The sequence below is a fragment of the Pyxicephalus adspersus genome, chromosome 5 (assembly GCF_032062135.1).
Source record: "Pyxicephalus adspersus chromosome 5, UCB_Pads_2.0, whole genome shotgun sequence".
In the NCBI taxonomy this organism is placed as follows: domain Eukaryota; kingdom Metazoa; phylum Chordata; class Amphibia; order Anura; family Pyxicephalidae; genus Pyxicephalus; species Pyxicephalus adspersus.
Window position 1 is genome coordinate 34,720,506 of NC_092862.1, and position 25,040 is coordinate 34,745,545.

Genomic DNA, 25,040 nt, shown 5'->3' on the forward strand with positions numbered 1-25,040 from the left:
ATAATTTTTTTTAGCTCTTTGTAGACAAAGGAAAATGGCAGAGCTCAAGTCCAAATTCATAACAGCAATGTCACCGCCTTAAATGAGTCACAATGGCTCAGAATTAATATGATTGATAAACAGCTGGGTAAGATTAAGGTTGACAAAGCACCAGGACATGATGGATTACATCCACGTGTCCTCAAAGAGCTGAGCTTAGATATTTCAAAGCCATTGTTTCTAATTTTTAGAGACTCTTTAGTCACTGGCAAGGTACAGGTGGATTGGCTAAGGTTAATGTGGTTCCTATCTTCAAAGAAGGAGCAAAGTCATTACCAGGTAACTACAGACCGGTTAGTTTAACGCCCATAGTTGGAAAGGTCCTAGAGAGTTTGATGAAGAACCACATAGAGGAGTTTCTGCTAGAAAATAATATTGCAAGTGATAGTCAGCGTGGCTTCAAGAAAGACAGAAGTTGTCAAACAAATTTACTCTCTTTTTATGAGGAAGTAAGTAAACAGGTAGACAGTGGCGTAAGTGATATAGTGTGCTTGGACTTTGCTAAAGCACTTTACCACACAGAGGGTTAATATGCAAGTTAGGGTCAATAGGTTTAGAAAACTTAATCTGTAAATGGATAGAAAACTGGCTTAAAGACTGCATCCAGAGAGTTGTAATTAATGATCCATACTCTGAATGGTCTAAGGTTATTAGTGGTGTACCCCAGGGTTTAGTGTTGGGACCTTTACTGTTTAACATCTTTATAAATGATATAGAGTTTGGAATTAAAAAAGTACCAATTCAATGTTTGCAGATGACACCAAACTATGTAATGGAATTAAGTCCATACAGGATGTCTATAATCTACAAGCAGACCTGGATGTAGTGTTTGATTGGGCAGCCAAGTGGCAAATGACATTTAATATAGATAAATGTAAAGTTATGCACTTGGGCGCTAACAACATGCATGCTTCATACTGTCTAGTGGGGATACATTTGGGGGAGTCAGAAATGGAAAAAGATCTGGGGGTTCTGGTAGTTCATAGACTTAATAACAGCATGCAATGCTAAACTGCAATATCTAAAGCTAGTAAAGTACTTTCTTGTATTAAAAGAGGAATAGACTGCAGAGATGGAGACATTATCCTGCCCCTGTACAAAGCATTGTTTAGACCACATCTGGAATATTCAGTCCAGTTTTGGGCACCAGTTCACAAAAAAGACATTGTGGATTTGGAGAGACATAAGAGAAGGGCAATTAACCCCCCTAGCGTTCTAATTCTGTAATTTTTTGATGCAAAAAGTGATCCTATTTTTTTTGCATAGAAATTTTTGTTTATATTGTGGGCCTGTAATTCTTAGGATTAACTCCGGTATAATAATTATATTTATTTATTATATTATATTCATAAAGTATAATATAATACACAATTATAATACATAATTATAAAAAATTATGAAATAATAGACCACAACAGTGTAATTTATCAAAAAATTTTTTTTTTATCAAAAAATTCTAACTGAAATTTTCCAAACAAGGGTGCAATATTATTCATAAATAAGAAGATAAATTAAATGCATATTTTAGAAAAAAAAATTATTTACATTTTTAGTAAACATCCCGGGTGTGGTAGATTTTGAAGCAGGGTGCTGCAAAAAGTCCAACATCACAGTCAGGACAGTCAAGGTCAGGGCTAATAGTGGGCAAAATGAAAATCAGGGCACTGGGCAATAATGCTTGGTGTACTATAATATGTATTTGTACTTCTATTATGTGTTTTGTGTGTTTTTCACTGTAAAAAAAAATTTAAAAGCAGATTACATAGTAATCTGCTTTTAAATTTCCCGCCCCCACAATCCATCACTCCACCGGATCTCCCGGAAGATGTCACACATCTTGCCGGGTGATGCGGTGGGGATGTCCCCGCCCTACTCATTCCCCTGCTCGCGTCTCCCGGAGGCTGATCTCCGGGTGATGCGAGCAGGAGGGTGAGCAGTGGGGACATCATCCCCTACTCCCGGAGGCTGATGAGTAGGGGATGATGTCCCCGCTGCTCACTCTCCTACTCGCATCACCCGGAGATCAGCCTCCGGGAGATGCGAGCAGGAGTAGATCCAGGGGGTGCTGCCAGCGGGAAATCTCCGCTGGCATCACCCTCTGGATTTACTGTTGGTGATCGCATCTGCCGTTAGATGCAAAGCACCAAGCAGAAATCCTGCATGGTGCATCGCATCTAACTGCAGATGCGTGCATCGGGGTGGTGGGGACCCGGGCGGTATTTAAAAGCAGATTACTCCGTAATCTGCTTTTAAATTTCCCGGCCACGCCCCCCAATGGAGAAGCGCCCCGCCCTCACAGCGGGATCCTGAGATTGCCGCTGGAGCGCGGGGATAAGGTAAGGGGGTCCCCCAAAGGTACCCCGAGTGTGACTCGGGATTACCGCTTTTTGCAATTTTTCCCACCCCGAGTCACACTCGGGAATACCACTAGGGGGGTTAAACTAATAAAAGGAATGGAGAAGCTCAGCTATGAGGAGAGATTAGCTGAACTGAATCTATTCTCCTCTGAGAACAGATGTTTAAGTGGGGATATGATCACCCTGTGTAAATATATAAATGGTCCATATAGAGAACTCCCTTCCCCAATATTCACTTTGAGATCATTACAAAGAACAAGAGGGCATTCTCCGTCTGAAGGAAAATAAGTTAAAGCTTTGGATAGGGAAGGGATTCTTCACTGTAAGGTCTGTGAAAATGTGGAATCAGCTCCCTCAGGAAGTAGTTCCAGCGACTACTATAGATTGCTTTAAGAAAAAGCTGGCTGTTTTTCTAGTAGCACAGAATATATCTGGGTATTAAGGCTTTAAAGTAAAAATAACAGTGACTGTTGATCCAGGGAACATCCGATTGCCTAATGGAATCAGGAAGGATTTTGTTTCCCCTGTTGAAGCAAATTGTACCAGGGTTTTTTTTTGCCTTCCTCTGGACCAACTATGTCTTATAGGGTTTTATATCTGGGAAATGTTTATTTCCTTAGTGGTTGAACTTGATGTCTTTTTTCAACCTAACCTTCTATGTAACCTTTGTAAGAAGTGTGAATCAGTTTCACCTGCTCTGGTGCAAATGAAAGTAAAAACAAGCCAACCCCCAGCATGACTATTTATCTCCTCTGAATATTCCTGACTGATTTTTCATCAGTCTTGCATTTGATAGTGCTCTTGAGGCTAAATGGTACTGTGCAGTAGCAAGAGGAGGTACCTGCAGCCCACTCAGGATGCACAAGTTGTCCAGATTCTCTAGGATCATCTATACATGCCAACACAAGAAGGTTTGTTGTCGCCCAGCACACTCTCAGATGCATGGTGGGGATAACAGGATATGGGCCTTTACACAAGTATTGCTGGGCAGGGCTGTAGACGTATTGGCTCCTGTGTCTTTGTGCATGGGGCAATAGGATGAGCACTACCTGAGCCCTACAAAATGATCTACAGTGGGCTACTCATGTGCATGATTCTGACCAAGCTGTCAGAAACAGACTCCACGAGCGTGGAAAGTTGCCTGGTGTTCTGTAGTAGGACACCTCAGACCCATTGTCAGACGTAACCCTGGTGGAGTGGTGCATGATTTCAGGCAGTTTCTTGAAGACATTGGTGCCATTGACTAGCCCCCATATTCCCCAGACCTAACTCCAATAGAGACCCTCTGACATTATGTACTGGTGCATCAAACTTCAAACCAAGACTATCCAGGAGCTCACTGATGTCATGATCCAGGCCTGGGAGGAGACCCCCCATGGACCGTCCACTGTCTCATTAAATTGCATGCCCAGACGGTGTCAGGAGTGCAAACAGGCACATGAGGCAATACATACTATTGAGTTAAATTATTGTTGTTGTTGTAAAGTTCACCCAAGTACAATTCAATCAGCTTGAGTATTTTGGTTGTCGAAATCGGATATGTGATTTTAGTGTTCCCTTTGGAACGGTCAGTATATACTATATGCTCCAAGAATATAGTAACAATTATCACAAAATTAAGAGAATGAAACAAATAACAATTTTATGAACAGACCTCATATCAGATACAAAATAAAACCTTGTTAAAAAATATTTTCCTTATAAACTAACATATGTAATGGTGTTATACTTTAAGTAGAAAAGTTACTTTTCTAACAATGGCACTTTTTGAATATTTTGATGTGATGTACAGTGATAAAGTAGCCTTTGCCTACAAGTTAGTGACTGATAACATAGACTTTCAGTGTCTTTAATTGTTGAATGGTCCAAAAAAACATTGTTCACAAAACATAAACGTCATCCGTTCTTTAACAATTGTGAACATTGACAGGTATTCCTTCAGCGTCTTTAGATCTTGAAGTAGACAAACCTTAAGGGGTTCTATACTCCTGGTTAGAACTCAGAAATATTTAAATCTTACAATATACTTTTAGAATCCATGTGAACTGTTTTGACATGTTCATAATAATTTTTTTGTTTTGCATTTGTCCCAATAAATTGACATTTATAAACTTAGGCATGGCCTCCTTCTACATTGTCACTGCCTGTGATCTTTTGATTTGAAATATTCTGCCAGTAAATATTTTTTTCTCCTGGGAAATCAAATTGAGCTTTAAATCAACTACATTTACGGAATGTCCATGCCAGCATTGTGAAACGAACACATTTCTGTCTGACAAGCTGTATTTTTTAGTCCAGGAGCAGACACATTTCCTTTGTTCTTCAGTCACATTCACTGAGGAATGTCGAACTCAGGGTATTGACAGTGCTGACATTAGACATTGCTGCAATGCTACCAAACCTTTTGCACAGATTTTAATAAACTTTTTGCAGATTTAAATTTTTAAGATATTATTGAGATATTTTTAATGTTTTTTTTTTTGGTGTATTAATTTGTATAATTGCTTTTTGTACCTGACAGTATGATCTGTTGTGTTTTGCTACTAAATGGTAAACTAAAGTAGTAATTAAAAAAGTAGTTTTAAAATTAAATTCAAGACTTTAGAAGTAAGATGTTTTGTAAACCTTCCAAATCTTCTGTATTTTATTAATTATTATATATATTTCTTTTTTTTTAATAAATTCTACCTTTACATGCCTTCTATCCAAGAGAGACTTTAGTATATGGGATACCCATGCCCCTATTCTTTATACATAGGAGTTGCAATAAAAGCTTGTTTGCAAGAATTTCCAATGCATTTAAACTGCATTTGCAAAGTATGTTATTAAGTTTTTGCAAACATCCTTAGCCACCAGAGAATAGCTTATTATTATTATTATAATTTGCAAATGCAAAGCAAATGCTATTATGCAATACCCGCATTGAACAATACTAATTTTCCACAATGATCCTACAAAGACAGCATTTGAAACACTTAGAAAGCATTACTAATGCTATAAAACTATTCATCATATGCTTTCTAATAAAGTCTGTGTACGCAAGGCCTAACAGACAGGCATACATAAAAAAATGAAAAGATATAGGGCCTCTGTGTGCCCTCTAATCTTAATAAGCAAATGCTTCATTCCTATGCTATAATCTTCGGTTCAGCTCTATGATGTTGTATTGTTAGGAAGTATGGGGTAATGAAGAGGAATATGGTAACAGACATTGAATATTGTCCCATTTCCCAGTGCATGGGATGAAAAGTCTTAAGATACCCGTATACATATTTAGCAGTTATCTAACATGAGGTTTCACCTAAACAATTGAATTTTACCCGGTTAAGAAGTCACTAAACGGCTATTGGTAAACATTGTCTGTATACCATACACATTGTACCTGGTTTATTAATGCTGCAAGACTTCATTTGCCAAAAAATGAGAAATTATTTTATGAAATCCATTCCAGGTTTGCTGGATTAGTCTTGCAGAGCTTTACAAAAACAGGCCCATTACATCTAATTGAACAATCCTATTTGAATCTACCAAAATTCACTGGTCTGCGCGATCAAATATGAACTAAAAGAGTTGTTTATGTAGACTCTAATATTGAATAGTATTAGTTACCCTATAACGGGATTGTAATGTGTCCGACCCCCTTAATAGTTCAGCATTGAAAGTGTGTGGCAAGCTTTGGATTGTTGTACTATTTGATTTCATCAGTTTCATTTAGTTCCTCAGTTTATAACACTATCTTACTTTTTAGCTAGACATTTGTTTTCACTATATACACTTTGGATCTGAAAGAATTACAGACCTGGAAAAAATACACTAAAATACAAAATACCGCACAGATTAGTCGGGTGATGGATTTTATATATTTCTAAAGACAGACCTGGATTAATGTTTATCCTGAGAAAGGGATTACTATGCTTCTAAATTGGGTTACAGACAGATAGCATTAACTCCTTACTATAGATGTTAACCTGTAGCTTTGGAATCAGACATAGTTTAGTATTTTTGCCGTTTGATAATATATATATTGTTTTCTTACTGATTTAATTTGTTTTCGTAGCTCATCAGTATTTAAAAATATATCAGTCATGGAGACATATATGTCACAAAAAGAGAACTTTTTACAGAAAGAGAAAACAATACTTTTATTTAAAAAATACAGTGATGATGGAATACCATAAACAAGCCATCCTGCAAAGCAATGTGTATATAAAATACTCTTCTTTTTAAACCTCTAGCCAATTACTATCATTTTTAAAATACTAAAAAAAATAAATGTTGAAACCATGCATCATTATATCCACCTTGCCATGTATACAACCCCTCTAAAACATTGTATCCTGCTCATAGAGTTATCTCATAAGTGATTCCCAACAGTGTTGCTCTTATTACAACTCATAAACTGATCATGTGATTATAGGAGACCCTCCCACTTGGGAAAAGAATAGCTGGAGGCAAGATTTTTGCATTTTGTGCATAAAATGTTAGACTACTGTATAGGTAAATCTCAGGGGTGTTTTCGTTTAAAGCTGAACACTAGGAAAAGCCAATATTGATATAATAATATAACATAACATATAATAATGCCATAATATACTTCAATCTTGGCATGTTTTGTGTGTTTTCTTCCAGACAAATGTTTGCTTTTGTGCAGGAACTTTTGTTAATAAAGACTGGTTACTGCAGCGCTGTCTTTCAGTGCAGGGTGACTGGTCTTGTATCCACCCCTTGTAGTGATGTCACTGCTACTTTGGGAATGTAAGGCATTTGGTGCAAAGAATTGATATAATCCATATTTTCGTCCACTAAGGAGTATACATATATATTTATTTTAACGTTTTTGTGCTGTAGTTCAGCTTGAAACACATTTATTCTCTTCAAGGGAAGGTTTTTGTTTTCAGGAATTAAGACATTTATTTTATATAGGTAATGTTTTCATTTCATGTATTAAATGTGTACAGTTATCAGAATATGTTCTTACTTTGATCAGAATAGTCTTACATTGAAATGTACTGTAGTTAGACATTAAAATGTTCTGTTTTAACTAAGGGGGCATAGCAGCCTGCATATTCCTGAATGAATGTCATTTTCATGCTGGCACCTAGATGCCAAGAGTCATATCTTCTGGATGACTATGAATTGAACTGTACAAAACGAAGCCCAGTGTATTCATTGATTTATGTGCTGCATTTTCTCAGTCTAAAGCAGCTTGCCCACACATATTGGTTGGATGGTACAGAACCAAGACTTCAAAGTTGGCAGCTACATGACAACTTTTTTATGGTCCATTGAAATATATATATATATGTATATATATATATATTGTATATTATGTATTTTATAATACATAAAAAATGAATGCATTTGTAAAAATGCAAAATACAAACAATTACTCCTTAGCTTGCTATCGGTGTTCCCAATAGGGAGAGTCACCCCTCTACTTGTAATGGTAATTATTTACATAGAGAGTCCCAATAACATATAATAATAATTGTTATACAATTAAAATAATTGTTGTCTGTGTTCCTTTTGGCACGTTCCCTGTTATAAACTGTTATAAACACTAGTATCAAGCAGAATAAAAGTGAGGTTACATCTAAAATTTTGAGTTGCCCTCAGAACAGGAACAGGATGAGTTCTTCTAGTGGTAACATTGTTTCTGTGAAAACTGTTAACGGGATATTGAAAAATCTCCCAATAAGATAAAGATCTTAATCTGAAAATCTTGATTCAGAAATTTGCACCCACCCCTACTATAATTAATTTTAAGAAGGTATTCTTTAGGAATGTGGCTGGCTAAATGTCAAATGGGATTTCTGACTAACACTTCTCCAGTGATTCAAAGACAGCATTTTCAAACTTATTTTTTTGATAATGTGCTATTTCAGAATAGTTTATAGAGTGTTTTACATGTATGAGCTGTTTTTTGTTTAATCCACTAGTCCTCATTGACCTACTCTACTTATTCTGCTGATATTATACTTACAACTGAGTGCAGTAAAGATTGTAACACCATGAATGGTCATTGTAAATTTGATGCAGGAGCTTGATCTAGAACCTGGAAAATCCTAATGACAACAATGGCATAAGAGATATTCAGGATCTCAAGATGATACCAGGGAAACAATAAGGTTTAAAGTGGCCCTGCCGTGACGAAAAATGTACAAAAGCAGCAACACTTGAAAAAATAAAGGGGGACACCTACCTTTCTTGTGTTTACCTTGTCTTGTAGTTTCCCATGTCTATATTACCAGATATCTTCCCTTTAAAGTTCCAGGGAAACGGACACTTTCAAGAATTTTCATCTCTTTGGTCCTCCACATACATTCACTGGTTTCCCCTGCTGACCTCCATGTTACTACTACTACTCAAAGTAGAACTAAACCAAAAGAAATAACTAGTCACAGGAGGCAGAGACATGTCTCTTATGCCCCAAAAAATCCCTGGCTAGTATATTTTCTGGCCTACACCACTGGTCAGACACCAGTGTGCATGTGCAGGAGTTACATCATCAGTGGCTGTCCAATGGCCAAAGTAGATTATTATTATTACACAGTATTTATACAGCATAATATATAAATATTACAATATATACATACATACATATTACACAGCGCTGTACAAAGTCCATAGTCATGTCACTAACAAAAGAGCTCACAATCTAATATCCCTACTTTAGTCCTTTGTCATTAATGTAGTCTAAGATCAATTTAGGGGGAAGCCAATTAACCTAACTGCATGTTTTTGGGATGTGGGAGATAGATATCCATGCAGATAGTGTCCTGGCTGGGATTCGAACCTAGGACTTAGCGCTGCAAAGGCCATAGTGCTAACCCCTGAGCCACTGTGCTGCCCAGAAGAGCATTAAAGACATTGAAGTTTGTCGTAGAGTTGGCTGTGAAGATGGTGGCTTCAGGGAATGCAGTAGTGGTAGGTTCCTTGACCTGTCATTGCTGTGGGGCACCTGCAATACTGGCATATATGTTATGCATAGTAGGTTTAATTTAGTTTTTTTGCAATAAGTGAAGGTCAGCAGAACAAACCAGTAAAAACTACAAAGGACCCAAGATATCAAAATTAGTAGAATTTCTGACTGGCCTGGTAGTATGGGAAAGGGGGTGTATTAGGTTTTATTTAGAGCACAGATAAGTATAGGGCAAACCCCCTAAACCACTGCTCATTCATATAAAGTTTAATAGATTCTTAAATAATGACAAGCAAAAGTGAGCAGGAGGTGCTTTATTTTAATTTATTATTTTTAATCTCAACTACTAGGCCTTCATTACTTTTATGGGCTCATGGATTTGAAAATATTCAACAATAAATTGTTTCCCAATCATGTAATAACCAAATCCCTGTTTAACTTTTTTCATCTACACCTTTGGATAATTTAAATGAATAGGCAAACAATTTATTGTGTGAATATTCCTTAACTACATTAGTAAATCAGCCTCAATCACAGGTGAATGATAAGGAGAATTTGTGGAATGCTGGTCTACAAATGGAAATATTGTTATCTTACTGAACTCCTGACTAACTACCCTAGAAATAACTAGGTATTTTAAAGGGGAATCATTACTGAGATAAATATGTTAACCTGATGTTTCTGATCTCATTTAATTATAAAAATGTCACCTATTTTATATATATAATTATTGGAGTTTTCATTGTTTGTAGCTATCCAGGTCATTTTTCAAAGGTTAAGCAGTAAAAAGGTTGTGTATTTGATTAGATGCATGTATTATTTCATTAGATTTTTTGTGATTTGGATTATGTAATGGTTTGGTTATTAAACTATTGTTGTATGTTTTACATTTTACAATTTATATGTTTATCGTTATTAAAATAAATTTATATAAGAGGTTAATTTCCATATGTCAAATATGGATGAAAAGGGTACTAAAATACATGTTTCAATGCGTTAGACATATTTATTGCCTTATGAGCCAGATGGTAGGATACAAGTTTTTTTTTTTGCTAGAAGACATAAGTGTCAGAATTATTTTTGCTCCTTGTAAATGTGCTTCATAGTAGACTCACATGAAATGATCCCATATGTAAATAATGACCCAAAATGCACTTACAACTAAAAGCTGTGTAAGAATATGCTTTTTAAAAATATTATATTTAAATTATTCAAGGCATATCTGTCACTTTGAAGCCGGACAGGTACACATATGATATGTCAATGTCTAGTTGGCCAATGGCATAATAAAATGCATCATGACATGATCACTGAATTGAAAAGATATTTAATTCAGATTAAAGAGAAATAACACAAACATAAAAATTCAAACATATTGAGCCTGATTTATTAAAGCTTCTCAAGACTGGAGAAGATAGACTATCATGGGAGAACCTGGGTAATTCAGGAAATCTGGAGTGAATTTCTAAAATCTCATTTACTATTACTTGGCAAAAGTTTTCAATCCTGGACCAGATCAATTTAAGGTTTGATGGATCACCCAATTTCTCCCATGATAGTTTATCTTCTCCAATCCTAAAGAAGTTTAATACATTAGGTACGCCTTAAGATCTGTGATACAATCAATACTGTACTTGATCATTTCAAGTACTGGTAGATTTTTATTTGTAATTTTCCTTTTAGTTTTATTTTTGTGCCCAAGTAGAATGGCCACTAAACATTGACTGTTTTCATGTAAAAGCATAGGGCATGTTTATTTTCAATGTTACTTTTATTGTGAGTAGGTTATTGTATTCCCTCATATTTCAAATTAAACCAAAGGCTACCCCGTAAATGACAAATAGATTTGTAAGAAAGGAGAAAGAGACAGAAGGGGTTTTGTGTGTGGCAAAACCCAAAGCTTCTATATGTAGAGATAAATAATGATCACATAAAGTGCATCATATAATGACTAATATATTTTAGTAATCTATAGAAGAAATACCAGTATGAATTATATTAGATATATTACACATTACAGCAATTGAGGCATTAGTGTTTCAAAATAAAGAGGTACAGATAAATTGTAGATAGAGTGACATCAGTTCCCACGTATGTGGACTATGAACTGGGTCTGACTAGACTAAAAGACTACTGTTTGAAAGTCAAAAGAGAGATCTCTAATCCCGATGCGTTTTGCCTCTTGGACTTCCTCAGGGGTACTAGGGAGACTATAGGCATAATGTCCTTTTTGAAATGAGCCTGTAAGGAAACAATGAAGTATTGTGTTGTGATGATATATAAGAATTGTAATTGATGGTAAAGGGAGGGAGTTTTTTGGCACTGAACTGCAAAATAAATAAGAAACCAGAAAGGTATTCCCTTGTAAGTTAATGGTATTGAATGCTGAGGTATAGTACATTGAAGGAAGGAAAAGCTTCTGGCTGATGGCCTTAAGGTGAAAAGTGAATGTTTACTTATATTAGTCAGTTCAGACCTTTAGGCATCCAATCATTTGCAAGCAAAAATACATTTTTTTAAAATTGATATATTCTGATGCACTAAGGCTGAATTCACACTGTGCGGCTAGCTGGTGGCTGTTCAGCCCCCTTAGCCCCTGTTTTTGTAAGTGGTAAGGGCCTCCAACAATTTACTTGTTCTAAGGGAAAATTACACCTTGAATGAACTAGAGCTCTTGCCTCAAGAGATTGCATGGGTTACTGGACAAGGAGCTAGCCACTCCATGTAAACTCAGCCTGAGCCACACTGTGTGTTAGAACCCAACATAAATGTTATTAGTTGGGAAAACAGTTGCAAAGTGTTAGATCTCTGTCATCTTTATGTTAATATCTGCATCCACATTTAAGGAATTTCTTCTTATTTTTGTGAGTTTTATAAGTGCCATACAGAACTGAAAGTAACAAATGATTGTAAATGAACAATCTCTTTACCTCCTGTTTATTTGCTTTTGGTTCTGCTGCTATTACTAATACCACTTTTAAAGACAGCACAATATTAATTTAGAATGAAGACTTTTTCATTTATCATTTTTTTGGAATAAAATTAAACTGTTTTATTATAAACAATAATAATATAAAAATGGCCTTTCTTTAGATTTTTATGTTTTAAATTGATAACTGGTAATGAATATGCAAACTGCTAGTAACCATGGTAATAATAATTAATATACTATTGGCATTCCAAACATAACATTTTATATATATATATATATATATATATATATATATATATATATTATATATATATATATATATATATATATATATATATTTATATACACATATATACATATATCTATATATATATACATTGTCTGCTGAAAGACATAGAGGATCACCATGATATGGCTTGGTGTTTAACAGAATTTGGCTTATCAGTTTTGAGTTAACCATGTTTGATGCAAACGATGACCCCTCCGTCTCCATGATTTGTGTCCACAGACTCTAAGCATTAAGTTAATTTTCCCCTGGTTTTCTGAGCCGCGTCCTCCTTACCCCGCGGAAACACTGTGAAGTATACAGGTTTTGACCGAATGACAGAGCATAGAGGGTGAAATTAGATGAATTAAATTAGTATATGACAAAAAGCCTATCTAAATATCTGTCAGAATTTTACCTATGCACTGTCCCAGCTCGCCACTAGTAATGAGCCCTTTGCCGAGGCTTGGTAGCCAATTGAAGGGTTGGTTTAATGACTTCTGACTTGTGATGTGACCGCTTTTGACTTGCAAGTTCTACATCCTTTACCAGCAAGACTTTCATTACGTAGGTCATTTTGCAATATGTTACAGTACTCTGATATCACCAAATAAACTGGTAAATAGTAAAACTACAAGGAAATCAACATACTAATGATAAAATATTCTCAAATAGTATACGTGGTGGCTAGCGTAGTTTTTATGTATAAACAATCAGTCTAGCTCAATTCATTATTTGTGTTTATGATACACTAAGCGGGAACACAAAGAGTTATTCAGCCTTCCATTTCTGCCTATTGTATGATAGTGGTAAGCTGGTGATCTCTTGATCTTTGATTACATCTTGGCTAGTAAGCATCTCGTTATTAATCAAAATTGCTTGTTCTGCATGTAGTGTAAGTCACCTTCACAGATGGGATATAGCATCAGAGTTGTATTTGAATATTCGTATTAATCCTGTCTAAAATAGACATGCTTTGTGTTACTGAGTTTAAATCGGATTTTACTAGCTAAACAGCTGTAATAAGAAAAAGGAATTTTGCTTTTCCAAAACACAATATGAGTCATACATAAAAAAAAAATGTATGAGTACATATAAGAAAACATATTTGTAATTATTTATACTTGATAACATATAATAAAAGTTACATTTAATACACATAGATATAGTGCTGTTATTCTATAAACCCCAGTGAATAAATATTACTTTTACAACAACAAAATAATATTGGTTACTCAAAAATCCAAGGGTTCAGGAAGTGAAATTCTGAACCCTTGTGGTATGTTGTATCTCCTACCACATTGAGGACTAAAGGAGCAATGAGCAATGTCAATGATCACTCTGCAAAAGATATTTAACTTGATATATTGAATAAATTAAAGATTCTCTTTGAAAAAAATACCTAATTACATGCAAGGTAACAAAAACGTGATGAAGGTAAAAGAATGACTTCAAGCTTCCTTGTAGAGTGATCATTCCGAAGAGTAAACAGGCTGAACTACTTTACTAAATCAACCCTATTCTATGAATATGCATATGGACAAATATTTTAAATATTGCAAATCAAACAAATCTTTATTGGTGCTTATGCTGTACAGTATTTTCTTCTGATATCAGGCATTGTTTTATTACTGTTATTTATTAACAATCAATAACTAATAGGTAGGCTATGTTGCATATTTGGCCTGAATAAAATTTCCTTTTAAAGGGATATGCTTCTTTTAATTCTATTATATCAATTTGTTATAATTGCCTCATCATGTGAGGTGACTTGAGGTGACATGGACAAAACGTATATATAAAACAAAAGATTACTGCATGGTGGATTGTTTTCAAGACTTTTGTATCTGAATAAAGTTTTATATACATATTTGGAAGAAGGAGACAGAATGTGAAAGAGAGAGAAAATAGATTTACACATCATCTGGAGCTTCTGTTTTATATTTCAAAACTTTTCTATAATTTAGACGTTTCAGTTTGTTATAGTATAGGTAAAACCTGACCACAGTCTTCGCTGTACACCACCATTGGGGTTTTTAATACAATTATAGGCTTACACCTTTATTTCAAGTTCTCAGTATCAATTTTTTTTAAATGAGATTACAAAGATAAAATTGGATCTAATAAAAAAGTAAATCTAATGTGTTTATATTTCTTGTGTATAGCAAGTACTTACTTACATCTTAATTCAACAATATAAAATATTACGATAATAATAATTAATGCAATATTAATGTTATTTTTGTAGGAGAGAAAGGGAGCCTCCTTTGGAAAATGGCTGGATCCCTTACATAGGTCTGGCCAACCAGTTTAGGAAAGATCCTCTGAAATTCCTGATCTCTCTGCAAGAAAAACATGGGGATGTCTTCACAGTCTGCATAGCTGGTAAGATATATGAGCAGAATTATATATCAGGTATAACTCTGTATTTACATGGTTGTAAATTCAAATGGGCAGGCATACTCTAGGCAACAGATCATCACATAAGACAGAAACAAACATGGGAAGAAATATGCTTTTATTTCATGACTAGAGCCAAAATATTGGTATTGATATGTAATCCAAATTGTTTGGATATATGCAAGTATTTTATATGTTGCTATTTACTTGTATAATGAGTTGGGCTTGGCACAAGAAAGTAGTTTTACCAGATGTTTTATTCAGCTATAATGCTAGGCATACAATTTTCTCTCAAAGGTATTTTAATTTGATATTATGATTGTAATTGGGATTGATTTAAATTAATCCTTGCAATCAATTTACAAGTATTCAATGTATCATCCACATGTTCAATATTCAATCAGCATTACAGTTGTTTTCACCAATATATATAATTGAAATATTATTTTAACACAAAAAGTAGTTTCACATTCAATTCAATGGCAAACCAACTGAAAAAAAAACAAAATTTTAGTTGGACTTCTGCCCATGAATTGTTTGTAGATATGATCAGTTTGATCAGATCAAGGTTTTCATCTAATTGATTGATATTTTTTTAATTAAAAATGTTATACAAATTAAACTGTTAAAAATGTATTTTCAAGATTATTGAAAAAAATGCTGTTTTAATCTGAATTTTGTATGCATATGCTTACTTTTGGAATGTAATTATAAATAAGCTAAGACTATCCAGCTCAATATGGAACTATGGCAATCTTACCAATAAGAATATCCAAGAAGAATAAATAAGATTTACGAAAAATGTTATAATAACTTACCTATAAGACCTAACCACTGCTCTTTTATCTAATTAGATAACTGATAAAACAAAGTTCCAACTATAGTTATGTAATTTTATAAACAGTGCAAATCATATGACTTTTTATTACATTTTTACAAAATAGTCAGTATACAATCTAACACCAAGTTGTACAAAATACCATTTTACAATGGTGCAGTCTTAAAATGATTTCCTAGCTGCCTGCATACTGTATATAGGTTCTCATCAACAAATTTAATTCCTGTCATTTTATTCCTTCTAGCCACTGAAGTTCCTATATTTGACTGTAGGAGATTTGATATGTAGGAGATTTACTGCTAGTAGAAATTTTACTCTCTACCTAAAAAGAGTAGAGGTTGTATGCAACCTGGGCTTAGAATGTTGAGTTTAGGTTAAAAAGAACTGTTTGGGAGATATGATGAGGAATGTTAGGCTATTTACTTTGAAGGACATGTAAGGTTCACTTTAGGCAACATTTTAAATATCTTGTCAGTTAAAGAATCTACGCTGCTTATTAAGATCTCCATTTATAAAGTTGTGTAATGGCTTTACCACATTAAAACCAAAATACATAGCACAATTTTTTAAGCACAATGGTATGTTTTATTTAACATTTAAATTACTATTTAAAAACATGAAACCTAGGTGGAGAGCAAGATTATGTGACATCAAAATCATGTGACCAGCCTCACCAAGTTATTCTTTTAAACAGAGATAACGTCACACTTTATTAAAGCCACTCAAAACATTAACATTGGAAAGGTCAAACCTAATAAGGCCCCCTCATTTCACAGTTTACTGCTATTGCCAACAAAGTAGTTTAATACCTATGTATATTGTTTCAACTATCATGGAATGGAGACTGCCTGTCTTTTGTAAACCCTACTGTCTCTACCATTAGTCCATAGTTTTCTGCCATGGTATAGACATGGGTTCTGTCAACAGTTTTGATCAACAGATATTGTTTTAATTATCAATCTTTGAAACAGTTCATTTGGAAAATGCAGAACGATGTTCGATGGATCTTTGCCTTGCCTATGTACCGGTGAGGCGGTTTTACTGATTGTACTTTCCATTGGTCTGAACAAATGATTGTCATTGTGAAAAGTCACAAGGGACATGGATGTCATCTTAATAAAGAAATTAGAAGGCAGATCTTTTCATGAGAAACCATGTAAATTCCTGACCTGTCGCAGAAAATAGTTCTCTAATTGGTTTTGTGTGGTGGTGCAGCAGAATCATTTTCCCCAGACGTCATCCTGGCGAAGCACTACTGTACATCATTGTCAACAGTTCACTGAAATCTTCCTAATAAGAGCCCGATTACGTAAATTTGATCATCTAGTAGAGGAGAAAGAGTTAGGTAGAGTGTATGATAGTATTTACAGAGACATTATTCTGTGTAACGATCAAGAGGAAATAGACAGCTCTCTACATATCTTCAGGGACCTTACAAGGACTTGCATCTTGTTTTTTGTGGAAGTGACATAGCACATATGGGATTTTTGGAATGAATCTTTTCATCATACATTAGCCATGGTGGCTCTGTCTAAGTAATGGTCTGCAGATAGGCCAGCCTGTGGGGCCAGGTCAATACCTGGGAGGAATTTAACCCTAACAGGCTACCAGCATTTTTGTCTCTAATTGGTGTTTTTGTAACAAATGATGCAGAAGGTAATTGTGTTGCCTTCGCTTTGGTTGCATCTCTGCACAGCAGGGGGAAGAAGGCAAGGCACATGCAGATACGAGATGCAGAAGTGACTTTCTGATGCTTGCTTAAGATCGGGCTGTAGAATAAACAGCTAAGATTTTTTAGGTTTCCAGTTCATAGTAAATAAAAAGTTTAACTTTCATGTACCTTTAAGAATTTTTTGTAAAATTCAAAGTCATTGTTGGCTAAAACAAAAAACATTTCGGCTGGTATTTGTATAGTACAAGCAATAAAAAATTACCAATTATTTCTGTAATCTGATGAGAAAGGAAAAGTCTGCATAAATATAATTTTTTCATTATTATTATTTAATTAAGTATGTTTTTAAAGTAGGTGGATTTGTTAAATTGGACAATTTATATTTCTACAATAGCAAGCTTCTATTTCATATCAATGTATTTGTTCTTTGGTTTGCTTGCCTTTTGAGTTTGAAGTTTACCTGTTGTAAATATTCAGTGTGTGCAGTCATTCTGTGGGCTGAAATGATTATCAGTCTTTCAATGCATTACAAACTGTTCTCAGTTTTGCAGTTGATTTACTAAAGGAGTAGATCATATTTACTTTGCAGAATGAATTTTCTCTTGTCATAGTGAATGAGGTGAAGCTGTGCTTACTTCTTTCATTTAGTCATGTGCTTCCATTTTTGTAATTTTTTTTTGTATTCTTTGCAAAGTGAAAAGTTTACCATATTCCCTAGGCTAAGTGAAAGATCCCTATTGATGTAGCCATGCTTTTTCAAATAGCTACCGGTATGAGGCCATCTCGGGACGTTGCTTTAAAAGTAGGCGGTATCATTAGATACTCTTCAAAGTACATATCAATACAAAACCAAACTTATTCTCAGCCGTAGGTTTTATGGCTGCCTTGGTCCTTATTGGTTTTACTAAGAAGTGTTTACTTCTGTGTGTTTTTTTTTAGGATTGTCTAGTTACCTATTTTACAATTAACATATTCTATATATCTAAAAATGTATAACAGGCAAAATGTTCAAAGCTGGAGAGATCAAGCAATAATTAATTTAATTTTATGAGTGCTGATCAGTCTTATTGATGATATTGTAATATTTCTGACATTCTTAGTTTTTGTGCAGGCACGTGTGTATATTTGTTGGACCGCTCATATTAGGATTGCTTAACAAATGCATATTAATGTTTACGAAGTTAATGTTGAGTAGTCTGTCAGCCTCAGGCTAAGGTAATTATCCTCCAGACTATAGAGGCTTTATTAGGTGGATTTCATACTTGGGGTTTGATAATTATTTGGCACAAGCTTAGCGTCTTTGTATTCATGTGTCATCTAAATCAGTGTGAGAAATGCTGATTTCTTCCCACACTAGCAGACAAATATTAAAAAGTAACTTGCTTGTACTTACTTGTAATATATAGTCAAACACTATGCAGAAATTAGCTCACAACAAAAGCAGGTAAAACTTACAACTTATACTATTCAGAATAGTGGTGCTTACAATTCATATAAATAAACAATAGGATGGATAAAAAGTTATAAAATACAAATAAAACCAATAGTCCAATTCAAATAAGAGTATAATAAAAACTTGTTAAGCGTCAACATCATTATTTACATCAAATACAAAATTGCCAAATGTTACAAATTATACAGAAAAGATAGTTGCTCGTCCTTCAGATATATTGGACCGCATAAGAACAAAATGGTCAAAACGGTAACTACTTAGATACCACACACCTCCACTCTCCTGTATTCAACGGGAAATAATAGGAAGCTCTCTTTGTTCTTATAGGTTCCAAGGTCCAGCATTTTTGGTGACTGGGAAACTATTATATATTTACACTCACAAGCCGCTTAGGTACACCTTGCAAGTTGGACTGCCTTTTGTTTTCAGAACTGCTGTTGAATCTGTGATTTGTAGCCTCAGGTGCCTGGGGCCTCAGAGGTGCAAGGTGCATCGGTGTGGTCTCCTGCTGCTGTATCCTGTGTCAAGGTTTGACATATTGTGCATTTAGAGATTCTCTTATGCATACCTTGGTTGTAACAAGTGGTTATTTGAATTATTGTTGCCATTCTATCAGCTCAAACCAGCCTGACCATTCAATGACCTCAGGCATTACCAAATCATTTTCATCCATAGACCATTTACTCACTGGATATTTTCCCTTTTTGAACTATTTTATATAAAACCCAAAGATGGTTTGATGTGAGTATTCTATATATAGTAAATATATATCTTCATCTATTTAAGTGCACACTTTTTTTCCTTGTATTTGTAGTCTCCAGTTCATCACAGGAGCTTTCTTTTCTTTTCTTCCAGTGACTGCAAGGACTAGGTATTTTTCAAGTCTATACAGAGGTGCAACTGCCACTTGGTCCTGGATTACTAAGAGCCCAACCGGCATGATGGCCCACCCTCCAGTGGTGGTGTAATCGACTGGTTAGACTCATAGGCAACAAACACAATGGCTAAGTGTCCTTCACCCAAAAAGGGTGTCAATGCTGAACCAAAAGAAAAGGTTGGAGTGCTGAAATTGGGAATATTTGTTTTTAAATTACTTGGAGGAAGGGAAGGAATTTTAAAATTAGGAGAAAGAAAACAAAGAAAGTTCTGATTTAGGTATTGGGTTGGGTTTATGAGGTTATTCACTTTTAGTGGTAGAATTCATGCTGGGTTATGTTTTTAGTTGGGTTTAGAGGTTACATTAAGGTTTAGTGGTTAAAGAGTGTAAGTCTAAAAAAATTAGCATTTGTAACTGAGTAAAATATTTTTCTCTGCCAAAGGACTTCTATATACAGGTAGTCACCGGGTTACATATAAAATAGGGACTGTAGGTTTGTTCTTAAGTTGAATTTGTATGCAAGTCGGAACAGGTACATTGTTTTAAATAAAAGGGACCTATTTTTCTCAGCTTTTCTTTCGCTTACACCATGTGATTTTGCTGAAAAAGTGCAGCACACCTTTTTATATAAGGTAAAAATGACATTCTTTATTTTTTGGGAAGGGGGTTTAAAACCCATTTTTAAAAAATAAGAGTAAAGCCCCTACCCCTTTCTTTTTTGAATGGGAACGTAGAGCCTCCTGCGCAGTGCAAGATCACGTGATGTACAAAGAAGGAGGAAGAAGGCCAAAGAAGATGGTGGAGCCTGGCACGAAGGAGGATACTGGGACGACGCAGGACCTGTTCCAGGAAACCACCAGATGAATCGATGGATCTGTGAAGGTAAAGGTGAGTGAGTTTTTTTTTTTGTGCAGTTTTCTCCCGCTTTAATTCATTTTATTATGTATTTTTGATTGCAGAGCTGAAGTGATTTATATGTGCATGAAATTCAGATTCAAGTATGGGAATTGTTGAAGGTTCATGTTTCATTTTAACAACAGGCTTAAGAATTAGGTTGAAGAAATTTGTAGCATTTAGGTACATTTTTTCATTCCTTATTCAGGTGAATTTACAATTTAGCAAAGGAATATATAACATTTTTCTTTAGGTAGTCAGGTAAGTCAGGAAAGTGACCCATCTGTTACCAGACCCATCTGTTACCAGTCACCTTCCCCAGAATTTTCTTTTTTCCCTTTAATTTTTTTTTACTTTAAAAATGTTATTGAATAATTTTAAAACTGCAAAGCATACCATAAATAATACAAAGAACAGGAAAAACAAATTACGGATTGAGTAGCCAGGGGGCATTCCTTGGGAGAGGAACCTAATGGACACTTCCGCTGGATCCTCCGAATTTTCCATCAGAAATAATAAGCCAGGCGGCAGGTAGCACATTTGGACCAAGTCCCTAAAATGATATTGCAAGATCTGCAGGTAATACTTGAAACAGTGAGTGACAATGTGCATGCATCTACAATCATAAACCTATAGTTATACCTTATTAATAGTAACCTATTTAATAGTAACCACAAGTGCTCTTATTAAATTGGTCTCCAGCAGCCTCTCTCTGCATGTAATGCAGTAATGTAATCAATTTAGAGACTGCATTAATGTCTAAAAGTAAAGTAAAAGGCTTGTTTTGTAAATATACAGCTCAGCGGAACTAAATTAAAAAAAAACCCCATCATACTCACCTTTACTTCCGCTGAGTCCCTGATCTCTCTTGACCCTTGTTTGGGTCCCGCATCATCCACTAGTGGGAGCACGGATCTTCCTCGGTCTTCTAGCTACGTCACCCAATGTCGCACTGCACAGCCACAAAATGAAGTGATGTAGCTTGCTGTAAATGAGAAAAAAGAGTGCCAATCTCACATGAGATTGGCATTTTTTTACCCATTGTAGGAAAAAGTTCTATTATACACATGTCTAAGATCTGTGCATGCCCAGGAGGCTCTGCACTCCCATTTTCTATTTACTGCCACATCAGCAAAGACAAAAGGGGAGGGGCTTCACTCTACTTTATATAAAAAGGGTCTTACAAAAAGAATTTCATTTTTACTTTACATAAAAGAGTTGTATACATTTTCAAGTAAAGTTAAAATTTGGTCATAGGTCCCCTTCAAAGAGGAAGTTAACCCCAAAACAACCCAAAACAAAAAAAATACACTTAACTTCAATTCTACAGAGCAGTCGATCCGTCCAGAGGTTTCTTTCATTGGGTCCTGAGTCATCCCAGTATCCGCCTTCCGGGTGGCGTGCTACACGCCACTATCTTCTCTCTGTTCTTTTGGGTTCTTTTTCCCACGTCACCCGATGGAGGTGGAGATCTGGAGACGTAGATGGGAAAACAACTTGCTGATTTCACTGCGCATGCGTGAAATCACCAATTTCTTTCCCTTTTTGCTGAAGGGCTCCTTCTGCGCATACCCGAGCAAGCAGCAGCCAAATGCCTCCTAGGATGACTGACATAGGTATCCTGGGAGGCTTTTCGCTCCCATTAAGGGGGCTGTGCTGCACCCTTTTTTTAAAAACACAAACAGAATTTTTACCTTACATAAAAGGGTTGTTATATTTGCTTTAAGTAGACTTTGATCAGCAAATTTAAATGCTAATTAAAGCTTTCTGTTTACCTTCCTGATCTTTCATTTAGTGACGTCATCATTAAGTCCCTGAAATGCAAGCAGTTCGTTGTTGGTGGGAGGGGCAAGTAGGATGCTGTACATAGCTTCCTAAGAAAAAGAGAAAGGTTTGACTGTGTGCAGTACAAATGTGCAATACCGAAGGTAAAGCTAAGGTACAGCTTTAACACCAAGTACCAGCATATATAATAGGCAACACAGTACAGTAAAGCTAAAATACACCAATGTATGTAAGCACAATCATGCAGCTAAAGATAAGAAGTAGATAGAAGTTATGTCTAATATCCCTATAATACATGATTTGTAAAATTTCTGTGTTCACATAGCGATCTAATGATGATCTGTGATTTCCTTATTATATTGTATTGTGCTGTTAGCCTGTACTTTGCCTGCTCCTCTGTCTTCATCCTAAGGAACTGATTGTATTCACGGTTTCTCTCAAGACGCAGTCTTTCCTAAGCACACAGTTTGTAATTATGTCATCAGATAATTCTGATTTCATTGCAAACAACGCACACATTTAACATGGAAGTCATAACACCATATTTTATAAACAGTATACATCCTTAGCTATAATCAATGAGCCTGATTTAATAAAGCTCTCCAAGACTGGTGAAGATAGGCAATTAAACCTGAGTGATCCAGCAAACCTGGAATGGATCTGGTCCAAGATTTAAACATTTACCAACTGTTAGCAAATGATTTTTAAGAAATCCATTCCAGGTTTGTTGGATTCTCTCATGATCTTCTATCTTCACCAGTCTTGGAGAGCTTTACAGGTTAAAGTATTCTGTACTTTTGAGTTGTTTAAAATGGGTCATTTGTTCTTAATCAGGCCTAAGATGTACTACTATACAAACTAATAGTGAAAAAAACTTTAAGGCATACATAATATGCAAGGCTGCAAGAATGAGCCATAAGAAATAATATTACTGCTTCCATATAAGCAAATTATTGCAAACTATGGATAAAACAAGGTTTTTAAAATGCCAAGACACATTTCAGAGATTATTTACATAAAATGGATTACTGCCACATGTATCAGTAAACACAATACAAAGACAATAGCTTCTCTTTACGCTTTCAGTGGTAATTGCTCTGTCTCTGTCATAATAGAGAACTTCAACAGAACTGAGCGCTTCAACCCCAGCATCTATCCAGTGAACTGAAATTAACACATATCACTGTCAGGGCGGTGGTTATCCTACAAGATATCCAGGCATGTGCCTAAGGCAACATTATCCAGTAAGCTGTGTTAAAGTGTTTTATGATCACTAGAGTCAGAAAATTGCTTTATTATGATTATTTACATTGATTCTTAATAGTGTTTTAAATCACAATTCTGGCCTACGAATAAAAGAATAGAAGAAAAAAAGGAATCACATTATGTTGTGCCCAATTACAAATATAGACACAGTTCATAATATTGCTGGCATTTAAGGAGTAACTAAACCTGAGTAACAAAAATTGATGTATTGCAACTTATCATTCCTTAGATGTAGTGGCTGCATTCAGGTTCCTTTTGGGGCTGTTTTTCTTTTATTTGCCAAGTATTATGTTTCTAGCAACATACTATAAGTCCAACAGTGGCAATGCTCATTTCCATACTGTATATATAGAACAGCAACACTGGCTCCCTAGGACAAGCCTACAAAATATTCCCATTCTTTTTTTTGAATATGGGGGGGGGGGGGTATTATCCACATAGATTTTTATGAACAATGTAAATGCTGTATATATTTTATTATTTACCAATCTGAATATAAACTAAGGTACTTATTTGTACCTTTACAAGAAAATGCTTGCACTCAAGTACAAACCTAGGACACAAAATGTGGTTGTGACTGCCAATGTTCACAAAAGTAATCAACAGAAAAAAATAAAAAATGGAAAAAATAATCTCACATGGGCTCAGTCTGTTTATTTTTTTACTCTTTTTACAGGGAAGTTTTTTGTATTTTTTATTTGGTTATTAGGTCACCTACTCTCGACTAAAAATGAAACCTTTATAAGTGCAGGTGACCAGACATAATTAGGGTAATTCCCATGTCCCTCCAAGCTCAGGTACTAAACTGTTGTACTGTTATTAAAACTTGTATATCCTAATTGCCAAACCCTCTAAAGCAGTGGTGTAGCCTAACCTATATTTGGGTAGTTGCCATTATATTCTAACCCCAAGCACAGCTCAGATTTCAACATCAGTGGGAACCAAGCTGATTATAGAAGAAAATCAGAAAATAATCAATGATTTCTGGAGTAAATCAAGAGGATGCTTTTCACTGATATTTAGGCAATGGTGCCAAAATATCATTATAAAATGGATCATGCATTTACCTAGTTGTTACCATTTTATTTATAAAATCCGGTGTATAATGGTGAGAAAATACCCCTATAGCTCCAACCAATCACCTCAATGTAGGTTTGATAGGTACCAAGACTGTTGACCTGACCTGGCCAAATGTTTTGGATTTTTCAGCACTTCAAAGCCAGGAGTGTGACACCCCTTTTATTGAATTTGATTAAATTTACTTTATATTTTAATGGTTTTACCTCCCCATTCTACTGTTTGGTAAAACTGGTGGACAGTACAATAGAGCCCTAGCTACT

The 25,040-nt window shown here is 35.2% G+C and overlaps 1 protein-coding gene across 2 annotated transcripts in view; it reads left to right on the forward strand.

Moving 5' to 3' along the window:
- CYP7B1 (cytochrome P450 family 7 subfamily B member 1) overlaps positions 1-25,040 on the forward strand; it is a 120,833-nt gene that overhangs the window by 54,861 nt on the left and 40,932 nt on the right. For both annotated transcript variants that reach the window (XM_072411120.1, XM_072411121.1), the window contains exon 2: positions 14,764-14,900. In XM_072411120.1, the coding sequence (XP_072267221.1) occupies positions 14,764-14,900 (137 nt within the window). The remainder of the gene's footprint in view (positions 1-14,763; positions 14,901-25,040) is intronic.